At 42.3% G+C, this 25,532-nt stretch overlaps 1 protein-coding gene across 1 annotated transcript; it reads right to left on the bottom strand.

The window, feature by feature from the left end:
- Positions 1-1,976: 1,976 nt before the first annotated feature.
- Positions 1,977-23,580, bottom strand: ipmkb (inositol polyphosphate multikinase b). The gene is made up of 6 exons (XM_085761381.1): positions 23,225-23,580; positions 12,112-12,197; positions 8,110-8,206; positions 6,630-6,802; positions 3,753-3,834; positions 1,977-3,013 (listed from the first exon to the last, which is right to left on the bottom strand). The coding sequence occupies exons 1-6, from the start codon at positions 23,460-23,462 to the stop codon at positions 2,175-2,177; spliced, it is 1,515 nt and encodes a 504-aa protein (XP_085617507.1). The 5' UTR covers positions 23,463-23,580; the 3' UTR covers positions 1,977-2,174.
- Positions 23,581-25,532: the final 1,952 nt, after the last annotated feature.

The raw sequence follows: 25,532 nt of genomic DNA, 5'->3' as shown, positions 1-25,532 counted from the left end.
TACACTGGTTCAGAGGACAGTGCTGGTCCTAATAGAAACCTGACCATCTCCTGGATCAGCATATTTCCTACCAATGTATCAGATTTAAAAACAACATTAACCGGTGAAGCCACTGGCTCCAGCTTAAATTAGTGTAAAATTACATTTGTGGATTTCTGTCCATCTGCACTGGATCAAAAACATGGGAAGGGAACAGTGGAGGTGGATTTTTCCAACTGTTACCTTCTATAAAAAATAAAAATAAAAAAATCAATCCATTACATCACAATAACTTGAAATCACAAAGCAACTCCTGGTTAATGTTAGACCAATGGCACTGAAGTCCACAGCAAACAGCACAGCAAAGAGCACAGGCTTCAGAGAGAAGAGGTGATTTAGCAGCCGCACATGTACAACAACAATTAAAATAGCCATGGTAAAAGACAACACAACGTGTGTAAGGTCGTCGTAAGGTTAAGAGGTAAAAAAAAAAGAAAAAAGAGAGAGAGCAAACAAACAAGTAAAAGAGTCAAGGTCAACACTGATGAGATAAGCTGAATCATGAGATAAGACTCTATAAAACAATCATTTAGAGCTGAACAACCAGACAGCATGAGGATCATCTTGTAGGACAATAGTAGTAATATTAAACATTTTTTCTTTTACAGTAAATTTACCTGAGTTAGAAACCTGTAGACAGTGGTTCAAACAAAAACACAAAATGACAACCCGCTTCGACCTCAACACCCCAGACTCTTGTTTTACCTGATGCTCACAAACCTACAGTGGATCTGTGCCAGTTAACTCTGATGATGCTGCTACTTATTTCATTTCATATTGGTTTGAATAGACAACTATCAGGGGACGTCTGCTTCCCAGCTGCAGTCTGTTAGTTTGTAATGTACGGCAAACCTACGTGAACCAAATCCAGGTGACCACTGTGGATAAAATTACATTTTTTCAGTGCTCACTGAAATTTGACTTGAATTCACTGGGTCTGAGGAATCAGTTTTCTGTATGTTTTCTGTATATCGCTTTAAAATCCTGAGGATCGGGCCAAATCCCGATCCTCAGCTGTTAGAAGCGTAGATATAGGAACAGGATTCAGAATGTTTCTATATCTATGGTTAGAAGTTTTAATGGTGAACTCAAAACTGCTACAGAGCTCACATGTAAACACTATCTATTTCCATGACAACGTAGCAAACCTCAGTGATTGAAAACGTTTAGAGCAGGTGATGGAAAGCCAATCCACTGGGATCGGGAGTGTTCCTGATCCATTAAGTCTTGAATGAATTATATGAACGTCCAATCCTTAGCTCGCTCCTAAGATGTGAGATGTCAACAATCCTGTGTTTGAAGATGTCGTTTAAGGTCAGATAAGTGCATCAAAGTCATCCTGCTGATGTAATGCTTCATACCACTACATCACACACCACCAACTACAGGAATTATTGTGTTATTAGTGTTTATTGCCTGAATCTAATAGACTTTGACAGGTCAGGACCTGGTAGCATCTCCCGGCACATTAGGGATTGTTTTATAGAAACACATCTGTAGTATGGGTGGGCAGCGTGGATGAAATCTTCCATCACAGTATAACTGTATTTTGAAATACATATTTAAATGTTTGCATTTGGCAATCCAGAGAAGAGGACATCTGATAACACAGCTGTTGTAAAACATCTGTAAACACAATATTTATTTGAAGCAAGCCTCATTAGAGATGAATAAATTTAAAATCAATGTGATTTAAATGTATTATAAGAGTGGACCTGGAGGTCAGGTGACCCGGAGCTTGTGCGAGCATCAGTAAAGCGTTGAGCTGGAGGTGTTGTGTTCAAGTGCAGGGCTGTAATGCCTTCATGGACTGATTAGTGCATGTAGTGCTGCTGAGCACAGGGAGAACACAGCTCTACCACCTCCACAGACACACACATGCACAAACACACACACACGCACACACACACACACACATGACTGACGGACCATCACAATCAGGTGAGATGACGACAACGATGATGATGATGATGCTTCATTATTCACTTCTTTGATTCGGCCCTCTCTCCTCTGAAGGCGTCGGTCTTTTGAGAGGAAAAGAGGAGAGCGGTGGGGAGGGGGCAGTGGTTCATTCTGAGCGGGTCAGGAGGTGGAGGTGGAGGTGGAGTGGGGCGGAGTGGGGTGGGGCGGGGGCTCTAGGCAGCGTCACAGAGGATCTGCTCCAGCACCGTCAGCAGGTGTTTGAGGCCGTAGATGTAGCCGTGATCGTGGCTCTCGCTCGGGAAAACGTGGGCAAAGTCGATCATCCTGACCTCCACCTCTTTGTCTCCTCCGCCCACCTCTGTCGCGTCATCTCCTCGTCCCTCCTCCCCCTCCTCCTCCTCCTCCTCCTCCTCTCTCCTCCTCCTCATGCCTCCGTCCTCCCCCTCTCCTTCCTCGCTCTTTCTTTCCAGTTGCGTTTTGTTTCCGTTTCCGTTCGGCGGCTGCTGCGACTCACCTGTTCGTTTCCACGCCGAGTTGTCTTCTTGACACAGTACCGAGTTGTTATCTCCGGGTACCGTGCTCGCCGTGGTCTCCGCGGATGCGTCTGCGCCGCTGTTGCCGTGGAGATGGCCCTTGGCGCAGTAGTGGTGGCCGTGTTTCCTGTGGTTGGTGTAGATGGTGGTCAGGCTGCAGTCCCAGGGCGAGACCACCTGGATGTTGTTGTTGTTGTACTCGGCCACCTCCTCCTCTTGCCCCGCCCCTTCCTGTCTGGACTTCCCCTCCGCCCTCTGACGGCCGTCGGCCGCCGATGACAGCGTGACGCTTTTCACCACGGTCGGGCTGATCGACGGGGTGCTGAGGAGGGAAGAAAGAGACGAGGAGGAGGAGGAAGAGGAGGGGAGACCCTCGTAGACGAAGAGGAGGGAGCTGGCGTAAAAGGCCAGCTGCTGCTGAGACTCAAACCAGTGGAGGATCTGCTGCACCCTGTGGATACTGGCTGACACCGCATCCTTCCTCAGACTCACACCGTTGTGGAAGAATTTAGCCAAGCCTGGAGGAGAGGAGAGGAGAGGAGAGGAGAGGAGGAGGAAGAAGAAAAGAAGAGGAGAGGAGGAAGATGAAGAGGAGAGGAGAGGAGAGGAGGAGAGGAGGAGAGGAGAGGAGAGGAGAGGAGAGGAGAGGAGAGGAGAGGAGAGGAGAGGAGAGGAGAGGAGAGGAGAGGAGAGGAGAGGAGAGGAGAGGAGAGGAGAGGAGAGGCATTAACACGTTTAAATCATAGTTGAGTTTAAAGTTAAGCAAGTGTTGCTCAGAGAAAAACAAGATTTCGATTGTACCATATGTATCAATAATATATGAGCTGAGGAAACGTTTCTTTTCAAGGACAGTTTTGTAGCGGACCAGTCAAAGCTGCTGTTGTGTTGTAAGCTACAGTTTTGATGGGACATGAATTATTTATCTGGCATTATTGCAACAAGCAGTGATTGATTTTTTTTTATGCGTTCCAGTGCATCTTTATTGTCTGCACTTGTTATTATCTGATGTACATTGTGTTACAGAAACAATATTTTACTTTATTCTCTTATTAGTTTCCTTTACAGCAAGTTTCCTCATTATTATTCCATCCTAAGGTGTACGTTTGAAAATATCTTTATTTTCATATTTCTACATGTAAAGATGTCCAGTTGTCCTTGTGTCTGATTGGCTGTTTTTATTCTACTCAGCATATTGTAAATATGATTGTAATCATCTGAAAGTTATTATGAAAGGTACACACACACACACATACGCACCATCTTTAATAGTGTCCTTCACCAGTCCTCTTCCATAGTGCTGGTCATAGGAGTCAAACGTGTCACTGCAGACCTTATACACCTGCAATACAAGAACATACATGTACATCATAATCAATAGAGTTTATAAACGACATAAGCTACTGAATTCATACAGAAAATAGATTTTCTCTCCGACTAGAGATGAGTCAGTGATGGTTCTGTCACTCTCTTCCTCCACCTGCTGGTCCTCACCTACCCTCACATCCACCATCCTTCTATAACTGTAGATGAAACCATACACCTTCATGCTGCTGAGCTATACAAAGGCTGATACAATTAGGATTTCACATTAGAGCATACAGGTTATTGAAAATTATCTATCCATTTCCAACAAAATCACTTTGCTACTACTATTACTGCTACTACCACCGACTGAATATGACTTATGCCCATGAATCTAATGCCCCGGTGCCTGCTGGGAAAGTTCCAAACATTCCTCATAACTGCAATCACATGATCAGCACTTGGCCAGTCACATGACTGCTGATCGTGGTTTTAAATCTATATCTTTATTTCTAAACAAGAGCGCATTGTTGTTTAGGTTAACTCAACTGGAACCCAATCATGTGGGTGAGAATGAACAAGATCTGTTAGGCCTGATAAAGCAGGTTAGACTGGATTCAATCAGCCACAGTCGAAGATTGAACTTTATACGAGGGGCTTCAGGTTTTATATTTAGACCAGGGAGTGTCTCTCCTTAATCACCTCTTGTTATCTTTCCTTTCAGTCTTTCTTAAACTCTCTCTTACCCCACTATCACTCCATTGGGAGGAAGATCATTACCACTAATTAGTCTCTTCTCTATCTAAACAAACACAGGACAGAGATAAGTGCAGGGAACTTCTCAGCTCACTGACAGGCACATCCTGTACTAAACTTACGTCCAACTCTGCAGGTTGCAGGTTGGGTTAGTCCTGCCCCTTGTCACGGTGAGCAAACACTATCAGGACTCTCAGGATCAGCCATCAATCACAGGCCTGTTTCCTCCTCTACACAATGACTGGCACTTTCAAAAATATTAATCATTTCCTCAAAAAGAAAAAAAAACCAAACAGTTTATGACCTCCTCGCTCCTGAAACACACCCCCCTCCATATCTGCAGCTCTTCTCACACTGAGTATATGACCTTAAACCAAGTTATGTGACTGGGATGAATAGACATTCACATGCTTTATAGTGTAGGAGTTCAGAACTGGTTTGTCCAACACACTGGGTTTGATGGTTCACTTTCTGAAAACAGGATTGGAGTTTATTCTGCCATTTATTTTCTGATGCTGAACCGTGGCACTGTTTCTTTTCATTTTCACTTTTAGTTTCCACATTGTGCATTTTTAAATATGGTGACATTCTGCTGTGGCATATAAGCTTTCATTATAGTAATTAGATTTAAAGATGAATGGTGTAATTCTGTGCTTATGAAAAATGAACTAGAAGGTTCTGTCTCAAATTCAATATAGTTCAATAATTAAACCAGCTTCTGTTTCCTCCTTGAATTATGGTCAGTTTTAACCGGTTTTGTTTGTTTCTTGCTGCAGCAGGAAACCAGGACACTTAGAGAAGATGACACCAACTGTAGGTTGTGATGGAAACTGATCAGACCGATAAAAAGGTTTCGCTATTTGACTCTCTTCCTTTCCAACAGATAAGAAGTTCTCTCGTTGTCTTTCCTGTCATCTGTCTGCCTCGCTGCCGTGACAGGACAAGAAGACACTGTGTGTGTGTGTGTGTATGTATGTGTGTGTGTGTGTGTGTGTGTGTGTGTGTGTGTGTGTGTGTGTGTGTGTGTGTGTGTGTTAGAAATTAAGATATTATCAACCAGCATCTGTTATAATTATTAACTTCCTGACTTTAAAGTAACTTATGTCTGATCGTGCAGGGAGCTGAGGGGAGATGGTGTGAGATACAGAACACATCAATACAACTTGCACGGGGCAGGTCATGTGACTCACACAGGCAGAAAGACCCACTGGAGAAATGTATTCAGCAAAATTCTGAGAGTAAAGTCTGTTATCGTTTACCTCTATTAAATGAATATTCTATATATTTTTCAATTCCTCTGCAGAGGGCAAACACCAAACAGTAAAGAGAGTGCATGTGAAACATCTGTTCAGTCAGTGAAAAGTTTTATTGAAGTGGACAAGTATGAATAAATTAACTTAATTGTTGTAAAATACAAATCTAAACTACCATCATCCAGTCTAATGGATGCACCCGAGAGCAAAAGGGGCCACTGCAAAATCAGTTTCTTCTATGGTCATTCCTCTCTGCCACATTTTTTGATAACGTACAAAATTGTATTTTTCCTCTAACATAGATGTTAATTTGCTGCTGTAACTATTTTGCTTCAGGCTTGAATTTTTACAAACTTGTTAACACAGTGATGGCTCCTTCTGTGTGTTCTAAGGAAACACATTATTAGCAATCAGAATCTGGTTTGCACTGGACCATAGTTGTTATCCAAAGGCATTTGAAACACCTCCATGTCTGAAAAAACTCCACACCGTAGTCCTAAAACTCTACTTTTAAGAACATCTAAATTACCCCAGATAAGTAACAGAAGATGGGTGGATATAGACAGGTGATACAGTGTGTAAGTTTTTATATTCAATGACATGTTGACTAAATCTGTATCTGACAGCCTCAAAAACATCTGCAGCAACTGATCCACAAGTGAAGTGCAGCCCTTGGTATTGATCGAACGGGAGGAGAAATGTATTTCCATGCACCAGACGGATGGACTCTCCTCAAAAATGTGATGAAAACCAGGCTCCGGTGTTTCAAAACCATGACAGCGGTAGATTAAACACAGCGGCAGCAGGGTCAGGTCAGACTCACCCTCATGCCGAGGACCAGGAAGCCAATCTCCTCCATCAGCGGGTACTTCCTGATCTGCTGCTCTCGTTTCTCCTGCGAGGCGTACGGGTCGTAGCTGCGCTGGCCCAGCTTCACGTCCATGATGCACGGCTTGACGAAGCGACGGGTCACGTCCTCCAGCTTCAGGTAGAGGTCTGAGTCAGAGGCAAAGACACAAGACTGATGAATTAAATGTTTCACTGCTGCCTACAGCATGTTTCCTATATGAAGGATGTTCTTATTAGCTTGTTGACTGCATGTTAGTATCTCCATTATTTCCATAAGTTGTTAAAGGGATAGTTCAACATTTTGGCAACTTGGCCCATTGCCATAATCACTATAGTTTTAGGAGTAGGTTCATTACCTTTAATTGTTGGTGCAAGCTATTTTTAGAACGGCGGAGCAGAGCCGCGAGCTGCTCAGAGCTACACTACGGAGGCTAATGGAATTTCTTGGTTTCCCTCATCAAACTCATCAAATACACAATCCAACAACTCCAGAACGCTCTCGTGGACAAGTTGTGACCTGCACATTCACCACGCTATGAGATAATAACGGAACGTTACGAGACAGATTGATGAGTTTGATGAGGGAAACCAAGAAATTCCATGAGCCTCCGTAGCGTAGCTCTGAGCAGCTTGCGGCTCTGCTCCACCGTTCTAAAAATAGCTTGCACCGACAATTAAAGTAGTAGCAAACCTACTCCTAAGATTATAGGGATTATGGCAATGGGCCAATTTGCCAAAATGTTGAACTATCCCTTTAAGGGAGAAAGTTTCCAGACATGTGTGAGGACTTTACTCAACTGTGTGCAGTACAAACCTCCCAGGAATCATAAATATCTATCATATTTAGAGGAATGACAAGAAACTTATTGTAGAAATAACATTGGTGACTAATCTTTGGTATTTATGGTTCATCAGCACCATCTCTCACCGAAACTGTTGGACCTATCCCAGCATGCACTAGTTCAGAGAGATAACCAGCAGACCTAGACCAATATATCCTTCACTGTGATTATGACATCATATTAGCTGATATGTTTGCTGATTGTAGATAATAGAAAAAGAACTGTCAGTGCAGAGAGGCTGAACTCAGGTCATTTAGAAACACCGCCTCAGTTCCAGAGTTTGTCCACCAGAGAGCACTGACACGCTTCACTGCACTCTGGAAAATGACCCACTTCACTTCACAACTTGCTCATAAATGGGGTAAAAAATATCAGGGATATGAGGATCATCCGTGTTTTGGTAGATTCATCTAACCTGCATGTGTATGAGGGAGAGCCAGCGGCTGCAGCACACACTCTCACTCCCTCTCAGTGCACACATGTTTATTTGCATGTAAAGGCAGAGGTGAGAGGCATCTTATTGGCTGGTGTGACCTGAATCTGTGCTCATGTGAAGGGACGAGTGAGGACATGTGTCAATGCAGGAGTGAACAGGGTCAATCAGTCTCTCACCATTGGGGCTGTCGGGGGACGACCAGGCGCCGTAGTACTTAGGGAGGTGGTTCTGAAGCTCCAGGAGACACAGGTCACTGCAGTCCTCTGCATACACCTGGAGACACATCATCATCATCATCATCACATTTCACTGTACATAGAAGTATGTTTGGTGTCAGAGTGAATGTTGATCTGAATATCAGAGCGGTGGCTTGTTGGTTTTTCTGTTAACCAATAATCTCTGTCATCACTGTCACACAGAATGATTTCCGGCATTGTTTCATTTTTTTTTATTTTTCAGATCAAAACTGTTCAGCAGTATTTATAAGCATCAAAATGATAGAGACAACAGACAGTAGTATAATAGCTGATTTTGTATAATATGATTTGTTGAATTGTTCTAAAACAAATAAAGCATAAAATGAAATCCTAAAGATATGTAATATACTGGTTACTGTTAAACAGCTCAGTAATGTTTGTTTTTTTTTACATTACTGTAACTAGACATCCAGGTCAGTGCAGGGATGCTGGGTCAGTGCGTGATGTGGTGTGTGTGTGTGTGTGTGTGTGTGTAGCCGGGGCTGAGTTTGATAGGCCGGGTGGAGAGTCGGGTGGACGTGATGCCATGACTCACTCCTGTTTGTATGAGAGTTGCTGAGACTGACAGCTCTGCTAAGCTCTAAAGCAAACACTGAGCCTCTGGAGCTGAGGATGGTCCTCTCCTCTGTGTGTGATGAGACAGGAGCATACGGAGCGGCTCATGTCTACGCTCATTATTAAGAATTAACTCTTGTCTTCTCTTACACCTGCACGGACACACAGATTATCTTTATCGCCGCAAGTGGAGATTTATTTTAACTGCTGCGCTTTACTGCCGAGGTCCCAGCAGCATCCCATCAAAGCGCACCCAGGGTAGGATCACTACTATGTAATGGTAGGGATGCACCATAACTATTGGTAACGATAGATAATTATCGGCCTGATATCGGTAAAAAACACAGATAAATCAGACAAATCATTTTTTTGCAGATTAGTAGCAACCAACATTGCTAAGAAGGGTAGGTCAGCCTACATCTTTTCGGTCAAACTAAAGTGCATTGAACTACTTTGTTGTGTTTTTGTTTTGTATCTATACTTTTATATTTGTCCATTGTACTTGTTTTTACAAGACCAAAATAAACACACTAAACTAAAACTAAACTAAACTTTGCTCATTTTTGATATGAACCAATAATAAATGGGTAACGTTTTATAATAAGTACACACTACTAAGCATCAGTTAAGCATTAAATACTGAATTCATCATTTATAACACATGAATACTCATTAGTATGTAGTTTATAAACACAGTTAAAGATGTAATGTAATGTGAATGTAAGCATTCACTGTATTTATAAACTACATACTAATGGAGTATTCATGCTTTATAAATGAAGAATTCAGTTTTTATTAATGCTTAACTAATGCCTAATAGTGTGTAATTATTTTAAAGTGTGACCAATAAATATTGATTTTTTGAAGAGTCACAACTGTTCTTGTTTTTGTTGTGATTACAGTAATGATGTCTGTTATATTATTTTGTAAATCATATGTTAATGTTAATTTCATCTTTAATCACTACATCTTAACTATTAAAAAACAGTTATCATGCATACAAATCCTGCCCATTTATTATAATAATCAATTTATATTATTCATTATTTGGTTTCATCTGACCAAAGTCTGTGCTACCAACATACAGTACATCATCTTCTTTGTTCAATCTGCAGTTTTGTGCCGTCTCATGAGTTACAGTTTCCATGGTCGACTGGAGTCAACACTGATAATCCTTGTGTCAGGTCAGAAGCACTGGGTTCATCACCACTTTCTGTTATTGACAGTGTATCTGCTGGTATAACCTCTGCTGCAGCTCTGTCCACTTCATGTCCAGTGGAGTCAGTGCTCTGGTTCCTTCTCCGTCTGCATTCTCAAAGTCTGTTCTTTTATTGTTCTGGCAGCGACTTCACGTGGAGCCACGCTGCATTAGAAACAGCTCAGCGCCGAGGAGGCTGTGGTGTTCACAGGTTCTTTTATAACCTTGTTTTTCTATTGAAACTTAACTGGAAACCACAGTTGCTCTCACTTTTATAATCCTGAGGTTGCGCTTCGGGGGCCTGTATTCTTAATGTCGCCTGTACAACCTGTACAATAAACACTCTCCGCTTCAAACATTACATACATTATTGTAAGCTGACAGTTTATAATAATGTCAGTGATGTTATTGTGTTTCTACTTTGTGTCTGCATGTGCTGGATCATTTCCACGTGTTCACACCGGGCCACTGTACAGATCCATAGAATGGGTCAGATATCAGCAGCAGACAAACATTAGTAAACTGATAATCAGTCTATGTGCGGTATGCAGTGTGAGGTGTCCTGTGCGAACTGGAAAACCAAAGCGAGTGCGTTGGAATGCGAGTTTAACAAGTCAGTATTTGACTCACGGCGGAGGCTAAAGCTTATGTATTGTTGCATATTTACAGCTTGACAGGGTGAGGACCTTACACAACTCTGATCCATTCCTGTACAATGAGTAAAGGTGTGTGAATGCGTCAAAACCATATTGCACAATTTAACGATTTGACTATGTGCGAATGTGATGCTGAATAATGATTTACACACCGAAACCATTACTGAAGTCAGTCATCAAACAAATATCACATAGCCTGTGGGTATTTTCAATGCTTTATGTGACTGTAATATTAATATCTGTGCATTTTTAAGTGTGGGTCAATAAAAAACAGACATTTTCAGTTATTTCTTGATATCGAACAATCAATAATGAAAATAAAGTCACTGAGGTCATGTAAACTGCATCTTATCACTTTGTTGGATATTAGATGATATCTACGAGTCATTGTTTTGTTGATGTGATTTTCTCACGAGATATTTGAGCTCAGTTGAAATATCTTGTTTAAAATCAGATTATACAAACCAAAGACTTAAAGTGAAATTCCGGCGTAAGTGTAAACCATGGTCAAACACACCATAACACCGAGTTAGACCCCCCCTCGAGAGATCAATTTGCCCGACCGCTACATTCACGAGATCCACCAACTTCAGCAAATACCGCATTATCGCCACACACGGCGCTGTCCGGATCCACTGTCTGACCGCAACCAAAACGCCACCATTTGCCCAAAATAATGCTCAGAACTGCACCAAATGTCATCAATAGTACACACAGGGTCCCAGCACGTAGTACGAGTTGTCAAACATCTGCTAGCTTTGCCTGTTTTCTTTAGCAAGGAGATGCAACTCAACTCACCTACTTCTCCTCCGGGAGCCGCTCGTTGGTGAGGAAGCCCTGACGAGTCGATCACCGAGTGCACCGGAGTTCCGCAGCTCAATCAACAATTACCTCATGGAAATACAATCAGAGTTTTTTTTTTTTATCTTGCATATCACTTTATAACTATTATTATCGAGTGCTGGCCACGATATAGGCGCAAATGAGCATTTTTAAGAGCTGCGGAACTCCGGTGCACTCGGTGATCGACTCGTCAGGGCTTCCTCACCAACGAGCGGCTCCCGGAGGAGAAGTAGGTGAGTTGAGTTGCATCTCCTTGCTAAAGAAAACAGGCAAAGCTAGCAGATGTTTGACAACTCGTACTACGTGCTGGGACCCTGTGTGTACTATTGATGACATTTGGTGCAGTTCTGAGCATTATTTTGGGCAAATGGTGGCGTTTTGGTTGCGGTCAGACAGTGGATCCGGACAGCGCCGTGTGTGGCGATATTGCGGTATTTGCTGAAGTTGGTGGATCTCGTGAATGTAGCGGTCGGGCAAATTGATCTCTCGAGGGGGGGTCTAACTCGGTGTTACGGTGTGTTTGACCATGGTTTACACTTACGCCGGAATTTCACTTTAATCTAGATAATAAGCATTCGTTCATCTCGCAGACAGACTGTTGTGTCCCCATTCTGCCTATGTAAGTCTAAGTGTGTGTGTGTGTGTGTGTTGTGAAGGCTCAGGTGTTACCATGCCGTAAAACTGCATCTCTCGTGGACCCCTTGGTGGAGGCTGAAGCTGCTTCAGGACCGTTCCGTCTGGATGCTGCAGGATCCCTGCAACAGACACAGAAGAGAAGAGTGTGAGAGTGAAAACCAAAAGCGAAGCAGCACAAGTGTCAGTGAGAGGAGAGGAGAGGAGAGGAGAGGAGAGGAGAGGAGAGGAGAGGAGAGGAGAGGAGAGGAGAGGAGGCGACCCCGGCCTGGGGGGTAGCTGCCTGTGACCCCCCCGCCGCCGCAGCACGTCAGGGTTAAATGACGGTTTTTCAGACGGCTCGGTTTAATGTTGGTAGACGACCACATTGCCTGTTCAACCGTACACTGTTGAGTTCACTGCCTTCCACGCTGAGGTTAATGTTAGTGTTAGATACTGAACAACAAACTCTGACATTTATCAAACATACAGAGCTTAGTCAGCAGCAGTAAACCACAAGTATAGACAGGTACAGATAAGAGGGAGAAAACCATCCATCAGGCACAGGAGAAAGAATGTGTTGATAACATTTAGATATTGATATATTAACCACTGAGAGATAAATAATCAGAGAGAATGAGTAACTTTGTCATACAGACACTAGGCCTACAATAAAACTGTAATTCTCTACAAGCCTGCTGATGAGAAACTCCACTCATTCATGCTACATTTACACCACACAAATGAAATTCAATCTCATCTATGAAGATATAAACAGGAAAAAAAAAATGCAATCTGATATTGCCAGAGAAAAAGAATGCAGGAACCAGGTCTTGTGTTTTTCTCTCTGAGTATCTGAGCTGGAACTGGAGGACCGGTTTGAGGAACAGATCCACATCTCTGGAGCTTTATCATCTCACCACATCACCCAACAGTGGATCAGAACGCTGATACTGAGTTACACCCCTCCTCTGGAAAGTTACCACCGTGGAGCAACAGCTGTCAGACAACTTAGTGTTTTGCTCAATCACTTCGCATCAACAATAACAACACTGTATTACAGCGGGATGAATGGGTGCTATTGTCTGTCTGAGTGACCGCTTACTGGATTAGTCAATCAACGGATAAATAAATCGGCTTCTCCTTGTTTTACATGATTACAGACGGAATCTCTTTGGGGTTTTAATCCGTCGTTAAACAAACTGAGACGTCGCCTTCAACTCATTAATCAATAATCAAAGTGATCATGAGTTTCAGCCCAAGTCTGGACAGAATGAATGAATGACTATTATTATTATTAATGTGTCATGCATACTTCTGTATGCCCAGCCCGCCTGGGCTTAGAAGACACCAAGACAACAAAGCGGGAGCAGAGCACATCATCAACACATCAAAGAAACAAGAAAACAAACAGGGGTTCAAAACCATTATCCGAAAAAAGAAAAGGAAAACAATGCCAGTGTTCAAGGGAAATCATCAGAAATTAATTAATTAGAATTTTCCTGTCTTCTTTTCCAGGCTTTAGAAATAAAACTAGCAGTCTCAAACACACTGAAATTAAACAACCACTCCAGCTTCTGCTCATCAGAGCAGCAAAATACTTCAGGGTTTTGTCCACAGATTTCATGAAATAATACCTCTATCAAATCATCATACTTTAAGGAAATGAGACTCACTTTCTACTTCATCTAACTCACACATTTCACATATTCTATTCTCCTCTGGAATATTTTTAAAACGACCAACCTCAATGGCCAGAGGAAGAATACCAGATCTCAGCTGTGCAACTAAAGATCTTTGACTTCTCTGTAAATGTGATGTAACATACAATGCAGGGCCAAAGTTAGATTTAATCTGCATATATGTCCTTAATTTTGGTTTTAATAGAACATTTTCAAACCATTTCTCTTCAAATTATAAATAGAAGCTTATTTTTAATGGAGTTAACATTACTACACAAATTATTCCTGTAAATATACACCATATCCACCTACTCAAAAATGGAGTAAATCTCTTTTGACCAGGGGGAACTACATAATTTGCTCCATATAAATACTTTTTTATTCATTCTATCCTCTGCCATTTTGTTTGATTCCACAGTCGAATCATTTCATTTTCTTTGTATACATCCTGGAATCCAGCCCAGTCTCCCTCTATTGCTGGAATTGGCGCCAATCTATGAACACCCAAAAAACATTGTATAGCTCTATTCTTAATAGCTTTGGACTATCTAAATCCCCACACTCCTGCAGCGTAATTCAGTACGGGAGAGACGCATGCATCGTACAGTTGAGTATATGTAGAGTAACCCAAATCATTACAAACTTTCACTTTATTAATAACTGATCCTAAAGCTCTCCCAGCTGAATCAGCAAGGCACCTGAAACCAGTTTCAAACGTCATAAATTCATCAAAACAGAGCTGCACAAGTTCCTTTCTTCAGGGTTTCACCATTACAGCTCACTTCATCTGCTCCCACTGTCCTATATGAAACAATGGAAAAGCTGCTCTTCATGTCTCCTTTATGGTCCTTGTTTAACAGAACATTAGCACAGAGCAGGTGATACGCTCGCTCAATGTTGACACAGTAGGAAGAGCAAGAAAAACACGTTCATGCATAGTAGTATCATCAGTGTGGTTAGTGAGCCCTGTGTATGTGCAGCAGTGAAACCAAATACAAACAAACAGTAAACCTCCATAAAATCAAATGGATCATTAGTATTATTGCCTGATTAACACACATCACATAATCGCTGTTGGGATTTATCATGATGACTCTGGTTTCAGCAGGCGATGCCACATGCTATTATCTGACCGTTCAAATTCATTTGGTCATTACAATACACGCTAAAGTAATATATTAATTTTATATTGGAGCACTCTGAGTAGAGTTGCAACAATTTATCGATTAATCTAACAATAATTGATTATTAAAGGGGTTAGCTACAAGTTTAATTCCTCCTGGCCAGTAGGTGTCACACTCGCCCGCTCTCGCTCCAACCTTAAATTGTGCCGTCTCACGTGACATCAACAAACTAATGCTTTTGGCGCAGAGATTCATGTTGACGTTGCCAACGTAACCAGGTGTAAATATTTATATATTTTGGACCCGTCAAAATGTATAAAATAATTATTTCCATACTATATTTTTTTTCAGTAAAATTTATACTTTTATTCTGCACCCCTTTAAACGTTCTGTGGATGTATTATTTTTGAAAGATTAATCGTTTGACGATTAATTTAAAGGTTATAGCTACATTTTTTTTCGTCAACTATAAACGAATAATCGGTTTGAGTATTTTTTTTTAAAGGCCAAATTCTCTGATTTCAGCTTCTTAAATGTGAATATTTCTGGTTTCTTTGTTCCTTTACGACAATAAACTGAGTATCTCTTTGGTTTTGTTTGAGGACGTCATCTTGTGGTTTGGGAAACACTGATTGATATTTTTCAACATTTCTTTTACATTCTATTGACCAAACAACTGTCGTTTAAATAGTGAACAGATGAATCGATAATGAAAATAATCGTTAGTTGCAGCCCGAACTCTGAGTGAGTGGATTATTTTAAGTTACCAGTCAACACGGCTCCTCTGTTAACCTACTTCTTGTTTAGTAAGAAAGATGATGAGTGTCCTGTTACATCATCACAAGCTGACCACAGCTGATTACAGTCTGAATGAAGGAACCTGCAGTGGAGAGGATTAGTCCGCTCTCTGGCTGATCTCTAGATTTTTCTAAGAACACAAAGATGTGCATGTGCGAACACACACACACAAACACACACACACACACACAAACACACAGAAATACGAAACAATATGCAAAACCTCCTGACTCATGTGAAAACAACCAGCACACAAGGGATGGAGGGGATGGAGGTGAAGGGGTGAGGGTGGGTGGGTGGGTGTTTGGGGGGGGGGGGGGGAGCAATACGAGCCTGAGGGGAGACATCTGTCCTGTGTCTGTGATGTCATCACTGTCAGCCCTGAGATGAAGAGGAGGCAGAGTCATCGCCTCAGTGCACTGCTGCCCTCGCACCGCCCCTGAGTGGGACTGTGTATCTGCACTGCTCCACCCCTCTTCATCATCATCATCATCACAAATTAATGGTACAGCATGTCTGTGTGGGAAAAGCAGCACAGCAGCTTTTAGTGTGTGTCCAGTCCACACATGATGCGTTCAGGCACAGTGCTGAGTGCAGGTCGACACAATCACAGCACTTTACACGTGTCAAACGGACGACGTGAGGCGTGAACACGGGCTCGTAGTCACGGCTACGTGTAAACAACAGCGCGACGGAGACGCACTGTGTGTCTCGCGGCGTGCGTGTAGACAGCTGGATTGATTAAAATAGAAGTGCATCTGTTCCGTCCAGTGTGTGTGGGAGACACACAACTGCACACAGCTGAGCAGAGCTGAGCCTGTGCAGACAACCACTGATCCTACATTATGTTCTCACACTGCTTTATACATACAGAGCTGAAATAAGTATTCAAACATTCATTCTGCTTAAATAATAACAGCTCCATTACAGTTTATTAGAATTTAAAGTTTAAAACTTCAGTTATTAGAAATGTATATTTCGTTCTTTCAGATATCATTATAGAAAATTACCCCTTTCCTTCAGGGTTGTATAATTATATAGACTCAGCCAGCAGTATGTTATTATTAGGAATACCTAGATAAAACTAAACCAGGCTAACACATCAGCCCTGTAATTATTTTTCCATATTGAAAGTAAAAATGTTCAGATTTTATTCAAATCCTTAGAGAGGCATTAGACTGACTTGAGAGTTAGCTCGGTGTTCCTAATAAACCAACAACTGACTTTATACCACTAGGCTATTGTGACTAATGCATGAAATACTCCATAAGCAGCATTTTAATCTCCGGAAGCTCAAAGCATAAATAGCTTCAGTTGTAATAACATAATAACAGCGTAGTGCATGAGTACACTGTGTCATTATGGGTGTTGCTGCTGGGACAAAGTAGATTTGTGTGAACAGTGGGCTGATGTTTGACTGGGTGTTCACAAGAAAAATGGATTGATTCATTAACAACAAAAGGGGATTACATCACACACACAGGCATCATATACAAGTTTGTATGGGCTGAACTTCCTGGTCAGTGCATCAGTCTGCTGACCACACACACACACAGAGTCTGTCAGTCAGTGAACACATCTCATCACCAGCCTGTCACTTAATCAGGCGGTTCTGTAGAAGTGTGTCATTTTTGTAAGACATCAAATGACTTACTGAGACACACACACACGCACACACACAGAGTCAGCTGACATGAGACACTGAGCTGGACTGGTGAATGATGGTGTGACAGAGGCAGGAGGGAAAAAGCAGAGGTCAAAATAAAAAGAGGAAGCAACTAATTCTACTGTCCAGCATGAGGTGGAGGTTTGCACATGTTTGTCCAAAACAACTAGTTATAACACTGTAAGACTGTAAGTGAATCAACTAATAAGACAATAAACCATAATGTGATGATTACAACTGCTGCTGGTTTTTGTTTTATCACATCTCTCTAAAACCACACTGAGTGACTCTGCTTGGAGATAAATGAATCTATCTTTATTCTATTGTATATAAATCCTAAATTGTAGAATATGCATGTTTTTTGTACTATTTTATTTTGTTTTATTTTCATTTATCGCTACTTTTTAATATTTTTTGTTCCTTTAGTGCAGTAGTTCCCAACCGTTTTTGGCTCGTGACCTCATTTTGACATATCAGATTTCTGCGTGTATAGAATACAGTTGTTTAAGATTGTGTGTGGTGTTTTTAATCATACATTTAAAACAAATAATAATTAGTTTAAAAAATATTTTTTATCCGTAATTTTCTTTTATCAATTATTAGACATTTCAGGTGACCCCAGTTGAATTCCAGACGACCCCACATGGGGTCCCGACCCCAAGGTTGAAAAACACTGCTTTAGCGTTTGCACCTGACACTATGTCAAGTTCCTTGAGCTGTGAAGTGACCTTTACTGATCTTGGCAATAAAACCTTTTCTGATTCTGATTTCTGAACCTGTTATAATAGATGCAGTATAATAAAACAGAAAAGAGTCAGTGATCCCAGTGGACAATGCAGCCGTCAGGATGGAGGGTGAGTCCTGTCCTGACTTCAACATGAAGACTCCTCCACCGGCAGCAGCTGACTTACAGGTGAGGTCTGCTCAGTCACACAGCCGGACTTTCACCTTTGCTTTCTGTCTTGCATCAGACGCTCTAACAACATTATGACCTAACCACCAGCGTACCACACACACACACACACACACCAACAGAGGAGCGTGTTTCATAACCCAATTGTACTTTTATATAAAATCAGCACAAATTTCTCATCTAAAGCAGTTGAAAAAAAAATCTGCAAGTGGGTTTCCAGGTTGAGCAAAAAAAAAAAAAAAGAACTATTCTAAATTTGAACTGGTGCCACGTTCATAAGCAGAGAACAGGAAATATGCTTTTGATTCTGCAAACACTTTTCAGTGTGGGACATTTTGGACCCACTCTGTTTCCATCATCTGCACAAATTACACACATTAATGCACACAGACTGTTTATAATAAGACAAAGGGGCCTTATCGCAAAGAAAGATTATTGATCAGTTATCAGTGGGGTTCAACTCATCACACAACTGGCTCATCACCAACTCATGCTGCAGGTCTAACCTGCTCCACCACTGTTCCATAGAAATTCAGCACAACCACTGTCACCTTTAATGGGAGATAAAAAATTCCCCTGAACTGAGAAACTACATCCAACACGTCTGTCACCTTTACCTCTCCAGGAAATAACTCTAGGTGTTGGTGCTTATTCACACTATGCACTTTTACTCTCTGATTTGGCATCTCTATCAGCAAACATGTTGAAAAGACATTTAAATAAAGCCTATGTTGCCTTGTTGTATGTATTTCACCTCATCTTGTAATAATATCCCAAACAATGGAGTTAAAGTAACCCTATGTAATAGAGTCATCATCTCATGGCAAAGCAGCATGCACTGTCCACTCACTGTCCAGTCAAACATGACAAGAGATGAACCAGAGAGTGGCTTGACATGCAGGACAGATAGTGAGTGTCCCTATTGGACACTCACTACACACAGCCGTTTATGAGCGGGACAGGCTGATGCTGGGATACCAAGCGTTACTCGGCATCATGCATTACAGATGCTGCACATCACATTAGTCTCACACACTTTACAGTTCCTCATTGCCAACATGTTGTTTTGTTTTGGTGGTTTGTCACACACACCACAGTGATTCTGCGCCGACATCAGCCGCAGACACAGGAGTATTAACCACAGGGGATCTGTTTTAAGGTGATCAGTCAGGACATCCCTTCTTTCCACATCAAGATTCACTATTTTTTTATTTTTTTTTTTTTTTAAATTAGTCACTCAAGATGATGTAACTACTGCTACCTTTGCACATGTTTAACCTTTTCATCTGTTTGTTGCTCAACCATATATGATATCTGACCCCATTTTTAATTTTGTTAGAATTTTGTTTTTTTTGTGTGAATTCTTTCTCTTCTCTTTTATATGGTGCTGCAACTGGAACCAAAATTTCCTTAAAGGGGACATATTATGGAAGTATCACTTTTTGAAGGCTCTTTAACATATACAGTGGGTACGGAAAGTATTCAGACCCCTTTAAATTTTTCACTCTTTATTTCATTGCAGCCATTTGCTAAAATCAAAAAAGTTCATTTTATTTCTCATTAATGTACACTCAGCACCCCATCTTGACAGAAAAAAACAGAAAAAGGTAAAGAAGAACCCAAAGACCACTGTGGCTGAGCTCCAGAGATGCAGTGGGGAGATGGGAGAAAGTTCCACAAAGTCAACTATCACTGCAGCCCTTTGTACTGGACAGGTGATGAGCAGTGCCTGGTTTTCTCCACACATACCGCTGAGAATTAATGCCAAAAAGTTCAATCTTCGTCTCATCAGACCAGAGAATCCTATTTCTCATAGTCTGGGAGTCCTTCAGGTGTTTTTTGGCAAACTCTGTGCGGGCTTTCATATGTCTTGCACTGAGGAGAGGCTTCCGTCGGGCCACTCTGCCATAAAGCCCCGACTGGTGGAGGGCTGCAGTGATAGTTGACTGTCTGGAACTTTCTCCCATCTCCCCACTGCATCTCTGGAGCTCAGCCACAGTGATCTTTGGGTTCTTCTTTACCTCTCTCACCAAGGCTCTTCTCCCACGATTGCTCAGTTTGGCTGGACGGCCAGGTCTAGGAAGAGTTCTGGTCGTCCCAAACTTCTTCCATTTAAGGATTATGGAGGCCACTGTGCTCTTAGGAACCTTGAGTGCTGCAGAAATTCTTTTGTAACCTCCAATGAAGGAGTAGAACCATCTCAAGGAGGATCAGAAGAAATGGACAGCATGCGAGTTAAATATGAGTGTCACAGCAAAGGGTTACTTATGACCATGTGATATTTCAGTTTTTCTTTTTTAATAAATTTGCAAACATTTCTACATTTCTGTTTTTTTCTGTCAAGATGGGGTGCTGAGTGTACATTAATGAGAAATAAAATGAACTTTTTTGATTTTAGCAAATGGCTGCAATGAAACAAAGAGTGAAAAATTTAAAGGGGTCTGAATACTTTCCGTACCCACTGTATTTGGGTGTAGGTTCCCTAGGTTAAAATCCACGTGGTTTTAAGAGCTGTTCCCTCAGTTGTCTTCAGTGATGTAACTAGGATTCAAATTTGCATAATATCACCCCTACCTGGGATCGATAGAAAGGGTGGGGCGGGGCGAGCAGTGGTTTATTTGCATTTATAGGGACAGGCACTGAAACCAGCCGTTCTGTTTTGAGAGTATCAAAATCCTTGGGGTATTTTGACCAAAGCATGTCACAGACATGTCTTTAAGACATCTGGGAACTATTTTAATTTGTGGAAAGGGGGCAGAATATGTCTCCTTTAAGGCATTTTCAGTAATGTTTTTATCTGTCAACTCCATGAAGGAGGTTTGGAATGAAGTGGACTGAAGGTGAAAGCAAAGCATGAGGAAAGTGCAACACATCAGCGTGAAGTTCTGCCACGGTCACGACCGACTTTCTGAACCAAGTTTGATTTAGATCCGAGTCAGTCAGGCTTGTTTTTCAACTCTGTTTATTTGCTCTCTGACTTAATTGCAGAAACGCTGAGACGTTGAATTATGTAAATCAAACAGCTGGTAATAAGCCACGGGCTGATATCAGCCTGGCTGATTAATCAGTCTGGCTCTATTAACAACACAGTGACATGTAATTACTGCACCAACACAGTCTGATGCATGGGAAATCAAGGTTGCTCGCTTGTGAACAAACTTCCTGATTAAGAACCAGCCAGTCAAACACTTCTCATCCTCATCCAGATGCAGAAAAGAGATGATGTGTATGTGCCACAGAGGATCTTCATCACAACCAAAGAGTTATGAGACAATAAATCCACCTGTTCGGGGCTAGTGAGTGGACAGTTAGAAACTTCCACACTCCCACTCCACTGTGGCACATAGCTGCCCGCTAACAACTCACATTCAAACAAAAGAGCTATGGAGGAAAAGGAGACCGGAGGCCGAGGGAAACGGTGGGAGGAGTGAGCGGGATCATTTTCAGTCAGCAGCAGTACAAGCCGAACAGGATTCCAGCGCTTGTTATACAACCGCTGTGGAGACTAAAGGAGAGACTGTGCCGGTGCTTCAGCCTCAGCACTGTGTCAATACCTGTCTGTTAGTTTCAACCCACGAAGCCAGCGTTAATGATTATTCACAACCAAGCCCAAGGAGGGACTAAGATAAGATGGTTCCACATTGCTGTCAGATGTAATTTATCACTGAATCCTTCCCTTTGCTTCCATTTAAGAGAGGAGCAGACTCTCAAATCATCATCCCACAATTCCACACACACTTAGATTTGATTATTCACATGTAACAAGTCATTTCTTAATTGTTTTAACATGAAATCCAAGCAGCTTTTATTTTATGACTTAAAGTTAGTTTTACAGCTTAATTTCTGTCAAAGCAGTCCACTATCTTTGAAACCGTCATGTGTAATTTTCCATGATGTGATGAGCTCCCATGTGACTTTTTTTTTTTTTTTTTTTGTCGGACCATAAATCAACACTGTGAATATAGAAGATCACACCAAAGAATGTGTGTATGCCACTGCCCTCATCTAAAAAACCGTGAACTGGAGCCAGAGCTGGTTTCTGTGGACGGACAGGTCTGTGTTGGCTGCATCATCCTGACCCACTGCTCACTGCAGCAGACACAACTCCTGGAAAATGTCCCTGTCCCTCTGTACCAAACAAAATAAAGACGGATTTTCCAGGAAGTTGCATTTCATCAATGTACCTGACTAAACAGTAATGACTCATCCATCTGACACTGTACCGTGACACCAGCTGCTGACTGTATCATGCACAATCAATTCAGCTCAACACTTAGCCTAATTATGCAGAGGGGAGGCTTTTGGTAACGTCAGGTGCGCCTGCTTGCTTGCTTACGTGCGTGCACGAGTGTGTGACAGTGGAGACGAGACACAGACCACGGAGCAGGGGGATTCTCAATGGGCACAAATGGAGACGGATGAGGGAGACAGATCTGTGCCTGATCAGGTTAAAGGAGAGGCCTCGTGTGTGTGTATGTGTGTGAGAGAGAGAGAGGAGTTGGTGCAGATCAGGATGGAAGATATTCTACATCATTTCCACAGCATGAATCTTATACCTCGTGTGCATGCTGCTCTCTCATGTATGAAAATACACGAGGGATGTTCTCACAGTGTCCTGTTCTTGCTGACAGTGAAGATATCTGGTAGTTTCACAGCTCTGTCACCCTCGCTGTGGTACAGGATGCATCATACAGCTAAGTGATTGGACTAAAAACCTCATTTTATCTTTCACTTTTGATCTGCCTATGATCTTTCTTCTTACTGGTAGCAAGCACAAAGCAGTGTGAACAAAGTTACATGATTATAATGATGAGAAACTGCTTAGTGGACCTTTTTTTTCTCAATGAATAAACACAATTCATGATGCCTTGAGTCACAGGAGCCAGACCTCATTCATTCATTTACACATGGCATGTCCTGACAACAGAGGTGGCAGAAGTTCTAAGTGCAGGACATAAACAGAGGATATCTTGTTCAGCTCACTTACCCACTTTGTCCACTCCGTACTTGTGACCCGCCACCTGATGTGACAGCGGGACACAGCCGTTCAGGTGAGCCTGGCCTTGTGGCCCCAGAGGCCGCTGGCCGCTCTTCTCTTTCGCGGGGGGACCGCCGGACAGCCGCGGGGTCAGGTTGACCCCGACGGCGGCGGAGCTGGGGGTCAGCTCCAATCTACCGAGAGCTAGAGAGGACTCCATCATCACTTGATGCTGAGTTGTTGACATTTGTAAAAAATAAAAAAATAAAAAATAAAAGAACAAAGCCTTCTGTCCAAAATGAATGAATTAAACGAATAATAAAAAACAATATGACTGTGTCGATTCACATACTGTTATTACATAAGCCCAGAATATAGCCCCGCACACTAAATCAACAAATTGTTTGGGCGTGAGGTTGAGAAGCCTGCATGGAAATGGTCCAGTCCAGACGAAACCAGCACAGACGCCTCGGTCGTGTTGGCTGTTCTCGACCCCCGACAACCACCACGCTGACGGACGGCAGCACCGTGGTTCCCCCGCTGTGCCCGGTGGTGAAGCAGGGCTCCCGAAGCAGCGCCGATTCAATGATTTTCATATCTTGAACAGCAGCATAAATACATCCTGGCCACATCCCCCTTCCTACTAGACTCGCAATCAGCAGGACGAAATGCTACTTCCGCTCGCAGCTTCCAGAATAAAACGACTGCTGTCGCGTTGAAAATGCAGTACACCGAGGTAAACTACGAAGTTATTTGTTTAAAGAAGGAGGAAGTTGTCGGTTTGATAGTCGGGTTTGCAGCTCAGTTTAACTCCAACAGTCTTTATTTAAAAAACAAAAAACAAATATATGAGGCGCCTTTATTGTGAAGGGAAAATCACTCCGTTTCCGGTCTTATCTCATCAACCTCAGCTTCACTTCCTCGACACTGTTGTGTCTCAGTAACGCTGATGTTACGACAAAGTCGGGACGATATCCAGCTCCAGTTAACCAGTACAGAGGCAGGCAGGCGGGCCGAGCCGAGCTAAAGCACACAAACAGGCGACCCGGTCCAGATTTTGATTGACAGCTTATCGATAGTGTCCATTTGGCTGCTGCACGAGCCCGTCCTCGCGGCGTCACAGCTCGGCAGACCACAGAGACATCACACCGGCCGCATAACCGCCTCCGAGAGGAAGGCCTGTCCGCCGAGGATTAGCCCAAAAACGACGGTTCGTCGTCCTAAAATCCATGTTATTAAAGAGGTCGGCAGAGTCCTCCTCAGCCGCAGATATCCAGGTCAGTGTAGGCGGCTACCTCTCTACGTAACCAACGCCCAGAGCTTCCCACGTTTGCGACATTTGCCATTACTGTCGCAAAACACACCACCTTTTCACACCTTTGCGGCAGCAGCTTGATTAGCATTTCATATCAGGGCGTTTATGTGCAAAACATAAAGGTTCATTCTGTCCTTTGTTTCCTTTCACTGATGTGTATGTGACTAAATAAAGACAGAATACCAGTGTGACTTAACAGACTTTGCAGTATTTCCATGGAGCAGAATTCAGATGTTGTGTGAGATTACACAGCCTGTACTGTAGTGATCCCCACACGATAAAGAAATTAAGTGCAAATAGAAATACAAATATCTTGAAATTATCTGTATGTGAAATGCAGATAATTTTAGACTGTGCTGTACAGTAAAGACAAGAGCAGAGGTTCTGGATGATCTACATCTGCCTGTGTATATCCTCTATGGCTGAAGGGTATTCTGCACTGGGATTGGTCCTGTCATGGGGTGATATCTGACTATCACGATCACTATCTGGTGTACTGGGCCATAATGAAACAAGCATTGGGCCAGAGCATGGGCTGGATTCATATTGTTGTGTGAAGCTTTAACATTTGCAATAATATAAAACTAAACCAGCTTTTTCAAACTCTTACCAGTGGTAGGCTACAATGTACCCCATGTCTCCAAGTAATAAGTGATCCTACCACTTAATTACAATTAACAGTGGCATTAACTGTAACAGAGCAAAATATGAACATATTCATCACTTGAAGATCAAGTGGAAACTAGAAAAAGCATTTCCAAGAATGGAAATGGTGTGACTGCTGATAGCAACTGAACGCTGTTGCAGAATTAGCAAATAGTGCAAGCTGTGATCACCATAAATGTTTGACCAAGGTCAGAATCGAACCCACATCCTCATGGTCATTAGACTTCCACTCTGCCTCTAGGCCACAGTGCACACACAGTTGCAGAGACTGTTGTCTGTTAATGATCTGCACACTGTCAACATCAAGAAAGCTTGAGAGTCAAGCTTGAATGACTT

The sequence above is a fragment of the Trachurus japonicus genome, chromosome 19 (genome assembly GCF_045865225.1).
Source record: "Trachurus japonicus isolate A0001 chromosome 19, Traja_1.0".
NCBI lineage: Eukaryota > Metazoa > Chordata > Actinopteri > Carangiformes > Carangidae > Trachurus > Trachurus japonicus.
This window is presented reverse-complemented; position numbering and strand designations above follow the sequence as displayed.